This window comes from Corvus brachyrhynchos, unplaced genomic scaffold (assembly GCF_000691975.1).
Source record: "Corvus brachyrhynchos isolate BGI_N302 unplaced genomic scaffold, ASM69197v1 scaffold89, whole genome shotgun sequence".
NCBI classification, from domain to species: Eukaryota; Metazoa; Chordata; class Aves; order Passeriformes; family Corvidae; genus Corvus; species Corvus brachyrhynchos.
In genome coordinates, this window is record NW_008246063.1 from 537,421 (window position 1) to 549,708 (window position 12,288).

Here is a 12,288-nt window from a genome sequence, read left to right on the forward strand (position 1 = left end):
GCACCATGAAGGCGCTCCTGCTCGCTGTGCTGGCCGCGGTGCTGTGCGTGGAGAGAGGTAAGGGAAGGGGATGCCCCCGCCACCATCGCCTCCCCCCCAGGTCCCCCGGTCCCGCGCCAGCCCTGCGTTTGAGAGCAAATTGGGGGGGTGGGGGAGTGATGCGTGTGGCAGGGTGGGCTGTGGAAGTTGGAGGATTGTAGGGGATATAAGGGTTGAAGAGGGGTTGGGGGCACGGCGCTGAGCCGCGGTATGGTTCGGAGCGGGATGCGGGGGTGTCTTTCCAAGACCTGCCTCGCAGCAGTGTCCCTCCTGAAGCAGGAACTTCGGAGCTTCCCCGCCTGTATGAATATGTGAGCATCTCCGGCTGTGCGGGTGGATATCCTGGAGCTTTTCCCAGTTGTAGCTCGAACAAAGAGCAGGGCCGGCTCCGCTCCCCATTTTCGGCGCAGCGAGCCGGGATAACGGCGCTGGGATGGACTGAGATGCAGCCGAGGGGAAGGAAGGTGGAGGGGAGAGGCAGCCCAGCCCTGGCAATGGCTGATGGAGCAAAGTCAGGGCAGAGCCGCTCGTGATTCTGGCTCCTGCTGCCCCCTCCGAGCATCCTTGGGCCGGCTGCGGTGGCCGGTGCGTGGCGCGATGACCCCTAAGGGACAAATGCCCTGTGGGGCGCATCCTGGGGCTGCCACCGAGCCTGGGGAGGACGTGGTTCGTGTTGTGTGTGACTGCCAAGTTGCTCAAGTCGCAGGGCCTGCCATCCCCACCTTCCCCATCGACTCCATCCCTGACTATCCAAACTCCATGGGGCCGTGCAAAACCACGTATTGTTCCCACACATGTCGTTGCTTGGAGAAGCCAAACAAAGAGCAAACGGGAGAGTTCTGAGCTCTCCCAGCCCCTGCTCTGCAAACAGCGTCCCTTCTTGTTTTCTGAGGGCACCGCTGAGAAGAAACTGGCTGTTTGCTTTCCTTCCCATTCCCCCTTCCCAGTGGGATCCGGGAAGCGACTGGCAATTGAAGCGTGGAGTCTCGGGCAGAGCCCAGCTGGCTTGTGCTCAGTTCCAGCTGGGAGGATGGGCTGGCCAGGCCAAAGCAGTGAAGGGTTTCATTCCCCATCACCCCCCCCAAAAAAAACCCCTACAACCCTTTCAGCTTTAAAAGTAAGTTTTTATCGAGGCAAAAGGGGTTGTTGCAGGTGATTTTATCCCCAAACACTTCCAGCATATCCAGGGGGGATCTTACAGAAGAGCTTTACCCCCTGCTCAAAGATCTTGCATATGGATCTTGATAAGGATTTTGCCTTAAGAGAATGGAAAAGCAGCATCGGGGCTAAGTGGAAAAGCTGCTGAAGCAACAGCATTTTCCTGCTGCTACCAAGCTCCAGAGTGGGCTTTTAAAGGCATTTTTTTTCCCTGTCTTTGTAAGAATGGTTCAACCCCTTATCTGAAGGAATTCCCCCCAAATACCCTGCTCTGTTTTGGGAGCTCTTTGTTCCTCTGAGAAGCTGAGCAGCAAACAAATAAACTCAAATTCTTTCACTGGTGAAAACAAGGCTTCTCTTTTGCATTGTTCAGTCTTGGGATTTTTTTTTTTCCTTGTTTTTTTTCTTTTCTTGTAACCTTGAGCTGCAACTCTTTGCTCCGTCTCCAGCTGCATGAAATTAATTCTGCCACCCTTCTTGTGCCTTTTGTCTAAACCACTCAGCGTGTTTGTGCTCTCCTAACTCTGCAGTGGGTGTTTTTTGGGGGGGGGCAGAAAGTGACCGGATATTTCTGTTCTTAAACTCTGCCTCTTCTGGACGGATTTTTTTTCTGTTAAGACAAGGGGTAATGGGTAGGTGTGACAAAGAAAAACATGGGGACAGGTAGGAGGTGCTGTGGCAGGAGCATGGATTGAGTCACGTGGCAGAGAATTTCATGCCCAACAGCACTTTTGTGTCATGTCCAAAGATTTCTGGTGTGTTTGTTCCTGGAACCTTTAATGAACAGCATTGCACCACTCGTGCCTTCAGCGCAACGAGCAAATACATATGGAGACGTCTGTCCTGCCAGAATGCCCACAGGAAGCCTGTAATCCACTTCATTCCTGATTGCAGAAGATTCCTGAGATGAGTCAATTTGCCTCCTCGGGGTGGTTGTGAGGTGAGGGGTTTGGGACAGGTCACCTGAGACTTGGGAGCAGAGCTGGGCTTCACTCCGAGGTCCCACATGGAGTTGTGGCCACCCCATGGATGGGCTCGGCAGTGACTCAGTGGCTGGTCCCATCCTCCTTCCCCTCTCCCAAATCCAGAAATCCACTGAGGAATCTCTCCCGGAGGTTTTGACTCAGCTGGTGGCCCTGTAATCCCGGTGCTGTCAGTTGTGGTGGTTGTGTTGGTGTGCTCAGGTAACCCGGGTTTGTTGTAGGGATTGTTGCCAGAGTGAGGATCCTTGGAGGATGCGTGAGCCAGGCCAGGAAATTCCTGCTTGGGGGGTTGTGGTGTTGGCTTCCACTCCAAAGCAGAGGTTTGGCTGCTCTGATGTGACATTCAGGATCTCCCACTAACCCACTTTAATCTGTTTCTCTGAGATTATATTTTGTTTTCTTTCCCCTCCTTGGCTGTGGCTGCTCAAAAGTCATTCCTCTGAGAGCAATTGCTATTTTTTTTCTCATTTTTCTTGTAGAAACCTTTTATTTTCCTGAGAGAAACAGGAATGAGAAGAAGCTTGAGATGTCGTGCCGTCCCATGGCAGAGTGGGACAGATGCTAAGCAATATTTATCCAAATAATTCTTCAAAATATCCATGGCAGGAACTGCTGAGCCTCAAGAAGCCCATCCCAGGGCTTTCCCCGCTTCACTTCCTTAGGAAAATATTCCAAGGGGGGTCTACAAGAAAGCTTTACAAGAGCATGTAGTGAAAGGAAAAAGAGGAATGCCTTCAAACTGAAAGAGAGTAGGTTTAGGTTGCATATTGGGAAGGAATTCTTCCCTGTGAGGGTGATGAGGTCCTGGCACAGGTTTCCCAGAGAAGCTGTGCCTGCCCCATCCCTGGAAATGTTCCAGGCCAGGTTGGACGGGGCTTGGAACAACCTGGGCTAGTGGAAGGTGTCCCTGCCCGTGGCAGGAGGTTGGAACTGGACGATCCTGAAGGTTCCTTCCATCCCAAACCACTCCATGATTCTTTGATAATCCATTTGTGGCAGGGCTGAAGGAGGTGGGAGCAGCGATGGCACCGCCTTGCACTTCCCACCCTGAATCAGCCCCCGCTCTGTTTTTCATCCCATCAGCACAGAAGGGGGAAAGGTGGTGCCTCGTGGAAGGGCTGCCTGGGAGCTCCAAAATCCCAAATCCATGGAACGTTGGGAACAGACCTGATCTGTCTGCATATGTAGGTCAACAACTGCAGCGTGGATGTGATGCTCTTGTATGTAAAATACAGAGATCAAAGTGCCCGTGGCCCTGCTGAGTCACTGGTCCAGGCTGTCCCCACAACCAATTTCCACCCCAAATGCTGTTTTCCAATCATTCCTCTTTGTGAGGGATGAGGGATGGGAGCCAGCTGGTCCATCCTGCTGGTGTAGGATAAGCCATAAATGGCCTCAAGTTGCTCCATGGGAGGTTTAGTTTGGAAACGAGGAAAAATTTCTTCACTGAAGAGGGTGGTCAAATATTGGAACAGTGGTGGAATCACCATCCCTGGAAGTGTTCAAGAAATGTGCAGCTGTGTTGCTTAAAGACTTGGTTTAGTGGTGAATTTGGCAGTGCTGGATTAATGGTTGGAGTCAATGACCTCAGAACTCTTTTCCAACTGAAATGATTCCATGATTCTATAATTTTAGGGGACCTGCCGTGGAGGAGAACATGCAAATTAATGCTCCTGCTCCAAATTAAAAAGATTGGATGAATAAGCTGCCTTTATAGTGCTGTGACTCCACGGAGTGGGACAGTGCAAGTCCTTGCAGGTCTTGAGCTTTCTGCTGAGAAATCATTTCCACCAGGTGCTCCAGCTCAAGCATGGCCTGATCTGGGTGCCCAAAGACAGGTCATGGGAAATTTGAACCCGTGGTCACACCTGGAGCATTTCCCATCAGGGTCACAGAATCATAAAATCAGAACGGTTTCGCTTGGAAGGCACCTAAAGATCATCCAGTTCCAACCCCCCTGGCCCAGGCAGGGACACTGTGTCCGTGGTGGTTGAGCTGAATGAGCCAAAACCTCAAAAATTTGCCTCTGGAGTTTGGTTTCCAGTTGGCAGCTGCAGCTGGAACACGTTCTTGGTGCAAACAGGGGTGACAGAAAGTGCCAGGCTGTGGTTGTACCAGCTTTAGCTGATAAGAGCTCGGAATGCATTCCTTAGGCTTGAACCATTCACTTGGCCAATTTTTTTGGGGAAAAACCCCCCCCACATTGCAGGTTGACAAAACTGAAACAGAAAGTGTGGCTGTGGCCGGATGCGGGACATCCCGTGTGACAGAGATGGGGACCTCCAAGTGAGGAGGTCTCCCCAGCAGCCCCTAAGCGAGGTTTGCCTTTCTCTTGCAGCCCACACGCTCATCTGCTTTTCCTGCTCGGATGCCTCCTCCAACTGGGCCTGCCTGAAGCCTGTCAAGTGTGGCGAGAATGAAAACCACTGCGTGACGACGTATGTCGGCGTGGGACTCGGTGAGTGCGGGCAGCACCTCCTCCTGCCCCTCCTGGCTGCTCTCCTGGGTCACCTGCTGAGCTGCAGCGAGGCTTTGCTTTCCTCTGGCTGGGGGGAAAAAAGGGAAAGTTCTGCTTAGCAACTGAGTGTCGGACCATCCCACGGGAATTCGTACGAGGGACGCGCTGCCAGGAGGAGTCACGTTAAAGCCCACGTGCCTGCACTGATGCCCGCGAGTCCGGGGGGAATTTCAGGCTGGGGGCGGGGAGTTTGCTGATGAATAAGTGAAAGCGTGGAGGATGCTGCAGGCTCCCTGCGTGGGAAGCTCCAGGGTTGCTATTCTTGCTGATTTTTTGCCTCCTGTTTGGGTTCTTCGTCCCTGAGTCCCACCTTTTGCTTCACTTTCCGTGGACAAGGCGGGAAGGGAGGGTTGTGGCTTTCCTTCCTGAGTGCCTGGGAAGATTTGGGGGGTTCTGTGCTTCCCAGCTGCTGCTCTGAGGGAGGCAGAATGCTCTGGCAGATCTCCTGGTGCCTTTGCAGGAACCAGAGCCCATTCTGGCTCTCCCTGGCAGAAGGAGGGGGAGTTTCATGCCTGAGTCTTCAGCGTGGGTGGGTCAGAGGTGCACAAACAGAGACTGGGAGCTTTTATAAACTTCCTTTCTTAGCCCAGTGCTAATGGTTTCCTCTTTCCTGCCTCTTAACGTGGGCTGTGCTTCTCTGGAAAAGCAGACTTGGCTCCCAAGTGTCTCCCCAGTGCTCCCTGTCTCCCTTGAGTAGGCCCAGAGTAAAGCTCAAGAGGGATTTTTGGGATTCCTCACCAGAGCTGTTGTGGCTGAACATTGGCTGATCCAAAGGGGTGTCCCTGGGGTGTTGTGTGGTCTCTGGGGTGTTTGTGGGAGCTTATCAAGGTGATAAGATGGGCTGGGCTCCTGTCTCCCGAGAACCACTTCATCCTCTCCATGCCGCCTGCGCCACTTTGGTGATCAGGTGATCAGAAACCCAAAAAACCATCCTAAATCTGTCTTTTTTTCTTCCTCTCCACCCCAACCTTATATCCAGGCGGCAAATCCGGCCAGTCCATCTCGAAGGGATGCTCTCCCATCTGCCCCAGTGCCGGGATCAACCTGGGAATAGCGGCCGCCTCCGTTTACTGCTGCGACTCCTTCCTCTGCAACATCAGCGGTTCCAGCAGCGTCCGAGCCAGTTACACGATCCTGGCCTTGGGAATTCTCGTCAGCTTCATCTACGTCCTCCGGGCTCGCGAGTGATGGGGCTGCCCGAGGAAGAGCCGCCTCCCACGGGTCTCGTTAGCCAATATCTTCTCTGTTGCTGTCTGCAAGGAGATCCTCTACTTCTCAGCAGGCTTCCAAGGTGATTGTTTCCCAGACTTTTTGCTCTTCCAAGCATTGGAGACCTGGGCGGTTTGGCCGAGCTGTTCTCCTCCTCCTGTGGACGTCTCCCGCTGCACTCTCACTCCTCCTCGGCCAAGGTGGATAATTTTGGAAGGGTTTCTGCTTTTTCTACCTATTAATAACCCCCCCTCACCCCCCATTTCTAAGGTTGGTTAAAACCAGGCTGGGACTCGCTGAGAACAGACTCACCCCAGGCACCACCAGGTCTGCTCCAGCACATGGGTGGCACGGGCAGCGGGAATGCGGGATCCAAAGGGAGACACATTCCTGGCCCTCGCAGCTGCAGTCTCTTTTTATAAAATAATTTCATTTCTTCTGATCCTGGGCTGACTTTTCTGGAAAACCAATGCCGTGTACCTTGTCCTTCCAAGTTCTGTAAGTGCCAGACCTGAATAAACTTGCTCCTGTTGTTACCTGAGATGGGACGTGTGTGTGTTTCCTTGCTCCAGGGATTAGGAACTGTTTTCTGGAAAATCCCAATATTGTACCCAGCATGAGGGTCCCTCACCCTCTCGAGCAGCTTTTGGGTGCTTCATCTCCACATCCTTTCCAGCTGTGAGCAGCAAATCCATCTTCTCCCTGTTGCCGTCATTCCTGATAAACACCTCTGGGCCAGCTTGTTCCACCACCCTTGGGAATGACTTTTTCCAGGTGCATTTTAGGGATAAAAGCCAGGTTTTGTGGTCTGAGTCAACCCTAATGGAGCAATCACCTTGTGAGCAGGACTTCTATAAGTGAATCTGCATTTTACAAAGACTTGGTGCCTCAGTTTCCCCACTTTGGACTTGTCATGGTGACCACAACAATGGCGATACCTGAATGACCAAGGACAACAGGTCTGAAAAATTTGGTGAGGTCAGAGGAGATGTCAATACCCACATCTTTAGGTCCAGCCTTCAATGCCTGATGGTGCCCATGAACTGCTGAAGGTGACTTCACCACCCAGCCTTCCACATCTGCTGTCCCTCAGCTCCCAGGATCTTCCCAGGTGTTTTGGCAAGGTTTTTCCTAGAAGTTCTCAGCTGTCCCATGGGAGTTGTGTCCTCCTGCCCTCTCTGTGTCATCTGTGCTGCCTACTCTGCTTGCCTGTGGACCTGCTTGACACAAACCAAGCCAAAATTCAGCCTTAAACCACCAAGTTCAAGCTTTTTGTCACTTCCACTGATGGATCAGAGGTGCCCTGGGCTTTTTTTCCTATTTCTAGCAGCAAAACCCAGGTGTTGGCACATTTTAGCCATGCCTTGTACCCGCTTCTCCTATTCTGTGTCAAAACCCAAACAAAAGCTCCACAAACCTTCAGTTTCACCTCTGTCCCCTCTTCAAGGAGTGATAAATGAAAGGTGGTTGCAGTTGTACAGAAATATTTGTAACAAAAGTGGTTTCATGGGCTTCCCCACCCCCCTCCCTTCTCCCCCTCTTTTAATTAAAGCAACACAGATGTTAATGACAGCTTTTCCAGCAGGAGGGATGGGTCAGTGGGATGTGACCTGCAATTTAGTGGTTAATGTGGGAAGAATGCATCAATTGTGTTGGTCCTTGGATGTGCCTTCCTTTGGATAATGCATCCTCCTGGGACCTCGGGGCCCGAGGTGCCCCACAAACCTCTGCTATGCATGTGGAGCACAGGGAAAATTGGGAAAAAACTTCCTAAACTGAGGTGAATATTCCCCAGCTTCCCTGTGCCTCAGCCTTCTTCCCAAGAGGGTTCAAAACCTCTGTTTTTGGGTTCATTTGTCCCTCAGCACTTGCCGTGACACTGAGGTGGCACCCAGAGTGCTCTACCTTGGATTTAGGGGGCTCTGTCTTTTCTGGCTGCCTTGAAAAAGGTTTTGGGGTTGGTTTGGGCCTCAATTGCCTTTAGCAAAGAGCTGAACTTCAAAGCCATCAGCTGTGTCCTGATGTCCATCCATGCCTTTATGAGGATCCTGAGGATGCCATAGTGGACAACCCCTTGGGCTGAAGACCTGGTTGTCTCCTCCAAGGGCCCTGGTTGTCTCCTCCAAGGGCCATCTCCTTCCTATCTCAGTATTCCTCAGCTGGTGCCAGGGATTTGGTTGCGCCAGGGAGCAAAGGCCGGTGGGAGCAGCATCCAGAGGCGGTTTATCCCAATAAATAACAAATTATGTTCATGGAATTGCCAGGGGACTGAGCTGAGGGTTGGTTGGATAAATTTCACATGGCGATTTGTTTTTCCTCCTCGCTCTCTTTTTGTCTCTTCCTTCCCATGTGCTCCAATCTAGAGCATGGAAAAAAGGGATATTTTCAGTTTTTCCTTTCCTGGCAAAGATCTCTTGGATAGATCCATGTGTGTTTGAGAGAGGGAGGGAGTGACAGCTTGTCACAGTTGAATCCCAAGCACTTTCTCATCAATTGTGCCAACTCTCGCTATTCCTGGTCCTACTCTAGGTTTATTTTTGCCCCCAAATCCCAAGAATGACAAACCTGGTGAGAACCTCGTCCGTTGTAAAACCCGGGCCTAAAAAGGGGCAGGTGAAGTAATTCAAACCATTAATAATAAGACAATAAATAGGAAAACACAGGATTCATTAAGTGTTCACACTGGTGGGTTGCTAAACCAAATGCTGGATTTGGAATTTGAGGGCTGTGGTGGGACAGCCCTGAAGTGCTTTGGATGTGTTTCTGTGGACTGTGGAATTCAGAGATCAAAATCTGAGCAGAAAACTCAGGTATTCACCTGTTCTGACAAGACAAGAGGTTATGAGGGGAGGAGGTTTGGCTCCCTAGAAGCATAAAATATCCTGGAAGTGTTTCTAGTGGAAATTTAAGAGTTAAGTGAAATACCTGCCCACTTTGGAGCGTGTTCCCGAGAAAATGGTTTCAGTGCTTCCATCCTGGGAATGGCTGTAATTCACCAGCAACTGCTGCCATCTCCCACTACCCCACGAAGGGCTTGAATTTTTGTGGATTGTCTAAAAATGCTCAAAATCCTTCCCACCCAGGATCTGGGGGTTTGCAGTTTGCCCAAGAGAAGGACTTCAAAATGAGCATGGTTCTTCCAGCTGGTTTTGAGAATTGTTTTTTTTTAAGGGCAAAATTTCTTTTTGGAAACCGCAAATGTGACGTGACTCCCTTGCTCCAACAGAACAAATGATCGGTTGCTTAATTATTACTCCAAGGATCCACTTTGCTACTCCAAGGATGTCCTGGATTGGTGTTGATTTACTCAAGTTGGGGTTTTTTGAAGGGATTTGTCTCCCAGGGGCTTTATTTGCCACCACCCCGGAGGGAAGCGCTGGTGGTGTGCATGTGTGTCCATGGGATGGGTCATAGGATCCGGGCCCTCTGGAAAAAGCAGATGTGGTGCACACCTGGATGCCTGGAGGTTTAGGGCCCTATCCCAAGTCTCTTGCTCCTGTGGGTCTCTGTTTGGGATGAAGGTGGCTCTGGATCCTTGATCCTGAAGGAGTTATTTCACCCCTGTCTGAGGCTGTGGAACGGGAATGGGAACAGAAACGCCCAATTTTGTATTTTGGGAATGCCCATGGTGCCCAGGGAGGAGAAGCCCTGGGTTGGTCCTGCCACCTACTGGTTTTTGCCGGACTTGGTGGAGGAACTTTGAAGCCCAGATCTCCAAAATCAAGGAGGACGAGCTGCCTCAAACCAAATAATTGCACCCAAAGCAGAGAATCATCATCAGCAGAGACAGATTGAAGGTTTTAATTCGTCCAGCTTTGCTCTCTGAGAGTGGAAATTGAGAAATAAAAGGCTTAAGAGCCTTCCCAGCTCCAACATTTTCCATGGGAACACTTCTTCCCAGCCCTAATCCTCCTGGTTCATCAAATGAAAATATATGAAGCCAATAAAATGTTGCAGGGGAAAAAAAAAAAAAAGTTGGCACGTTTTATTTCAGCTTTGTTGGATGATCCGAGGTGGTTTCTCCAAAATGCTGATTTTACTAATCCCTATCTGTGAGATTTGTAACTGTGTATTATCTTTATTGTAACGGGGTAAATGGGATAAAGAAGCATCCATCCCTTTAAATATATTAACCTAAGTATAAGTGAAGTGTATGTTCCATCTTGTTTCTTATACTCTAATAAAAAAATATATGGAATTAATATAAAAAAAACCCACTTGGAAGGATGTTTTTGGGTGGTTCTGCAGATATTACAGATATTAAATCTTGTTTTGTGTGGAAGAAAAGTGCCTGGATTGGATTCCAAGCTCAGGGCTGTGGGTTGTGGGCTGGATAAAAAAACTAGGCTGAATTTAGGGACTAAAGGAGGGTTAAATTCTGACATTTCATCTCAAGGCCATTGGAATCTCTTCCTGGGGATGGATAAAGAACAGGGATTGTCTTTGCCTTCAATAGCTCATAAATATCCTTGGCTTGCCCGTGACCCTGCCGGGAATGGAGATGGGATTTGGCCTTGGAGCCTGCACTCTTCCTTGTGGGAGAGGGTGTCTATTTTGGGCACAGAAAGGGCCCTGTGTGGGTGTCCCTGGGCAGCTGCTCCTCTTCCTGCACTCCCAGGGACCCGACCCCGCTCCTGCCTCCGGACAGATGCACACACGGACACAGGGCTGGGTGCTCTGGAGACTCCGTTCTGCTCTCCCAACATTCAGCTCTGCCAAATTGTGTAATCCTAATTTTTGTTTAAACATTTTCTGGGGATCCCAGTTGGGTCCCATGGGAGAAGGGGATTATATTCCCTGGGGAATGTAAAACAAATGCAGAATAACAGTGATGGGCTTGGGAGTTTCTTTGAAACACACAGAAATATCTTTCCTTTTCTCTGGAAAATCCCAGCCTGGACTATCTCCTTCCTGGGAAGGGATTATTTTCACTGCCCTCCCTCCTTGCAACCCATATTTTTCAGCGTGACTTGCAAGTGATTTTTGGGATTGGGACTATTTTGGGGACTGGGGGACATTGCACAGCCAGGAGAAACCTGCACCTCGCTCCTGCCTGGCATTCCCATCATTTCTCCTCACACTGTCACCCATGTCCCAGCTCCTGCTACTCCCTAAGGATCTGCCTGTCTCTGCACAGGCCCAGGACGGACTTTTCTGTATTTCAGTTGTTTGGAAAGTTGAGGGAAATGGTGCCACATCTCCTGTTTGCTCTGCAGGTGTTCCTCACTGGCATCCCAAGGTTGTCCTGATCATTCCAGGGTGGGAGACACCAAACGGGTCTGAAGTGGGAAAATTCTGGCCTCCACATCATAGGATCCTGGAATGGTTTGTGTTGGAAGGGACCTTCAAGATCATCTCGTTCCAACCCCCTGCCATGGGCAGGGACACCTTCCACTATCCCAGGCTGCCCCAGACCCCATGCAACCTAGCCTTGAAGGGATGGGCCTCTCATTATCCCAGTCTGCTCCAGACCCCATCCAACCTGGCCTTGAAGGGATGGGGCAGCCACAGCTTCTCTAGAAATTCCATTCCAGGGCCTCACCACCCGCCCAGGGAAGAATTCCTTCCCAATATCCCATCTAACCCTGTCCTCTGGCAGTGGGAAGCCATTCCCTGTGTCCTGTCCCTCCATCCTTTGTCCTAAGTCCCTCTCCAGCCCTCCTGGAGCCCCTTTAGGCACTGGAAGGATCTCTGAGGTCTCCCTGGATCTTTCTCTTCTCCAGGCTGGACGTTCCCAGCTCTCCCAGCCTGGCTCCAGAGCAGAGGGGCTCCAGCCCTTGCAGCATCTCTGTGGCTTCCTCTGGACCTGCTCCAGAAGGTTCCTGTCATCCATGTGCTTATGACTCCAGAGCTGGATGCAGTATTCCTGGTGGGATCTCATGAGGGCAGAGTAGGGGGGTTATATCCTACCCTTTGCTGTTCCTCTGGACAGGCCTCCTCTCTATCCAGGGCAAATACAGGTTTCAGAGGAGGAGAAAGCTCTGGAGCTGAAGAGGAGTCTCCAGAAAGCTGATTCATTTGGGTGTTTTGACGTGGAGGAGTCAAGAAAGGTGTGTAGGGAGAGAGTTTGGAATTTAGAACTGGAGCGGTGCTAAAGGAAGGCAAAAAAAAAGCAGCTGAATCAAGAGCTCCACCTTCCTGCCAGTGCTGACCCTCTCCACCTCCTTTCCTCCTGCTTCATTTCTCTCCATCCCATGGATTTTGAGAGATCATGGGGGCAAAGGGGGAATGGCACCCCCAGGCTCCAGGAGGCTGGAAAGGTGGGAGGAGGCTGGAAAGATGGGAGGGGGGCTGGAAAGATGGGAGGAGGCTGGAAAGATGGGAGGGGGGCTGGAAAGATGGGAGGAGGCTGGAAAGATGGGAGGTGCTTTACGTGGCTGT

The 12,288-nt window shown here is 50.9% G+C and overlaps 1 protein-coding gene across 1 annotated transcript; it reads left to right on the top strand.

Moving 5' to 3' along the window:
- Positions 1-5: 5 nt before the first annotated feature.
- LOC103623885 (lymphocyte antigen 6E) lies at positions 6-6,448 on the top strand. The gene is made up of 3 exons (XM_008643058.2): positions 6-57; positions 4,519-4,638; positions 5,678-6,448. Exons 1-3 carry the CDS (start codon positions 6-8, stop codon positions 5,884-5,886), a joined length of 381 nt encoding a protein of 126 aa, XP_008641280.1. The 3' UTR covers positions 5,887-6,448.
- The last annotated feature ends 5,840 nt before the right edge of the window (positions 6,449-12,288 follow it).

Bases quoted from the DNA above. Each gene is read 5' to 3' on its own strand.
- LOC103623885 (XM_008643058.2), top strand. From the start codon at position 6: ATGAAGGCGCTCCTGCTCGCTGTGCTGGCCGCGGTGCTGTGCGTGGAG. The intron at 58-4,518 runs GTAAGGGAAGGG...TTTCTCTTGCAG, and splicing joins GGTGCTGTGCGTGGAGAGAG to CCCACACGCTCATCTGCTTT. The intron at 4,639-5,677 runs GTGAGTGCGGGC...CCTTATATCCAG, and splicing joins GTATGTCGGCGTGGGACTCG to GCGGCAAATCCGGCCAGTCC.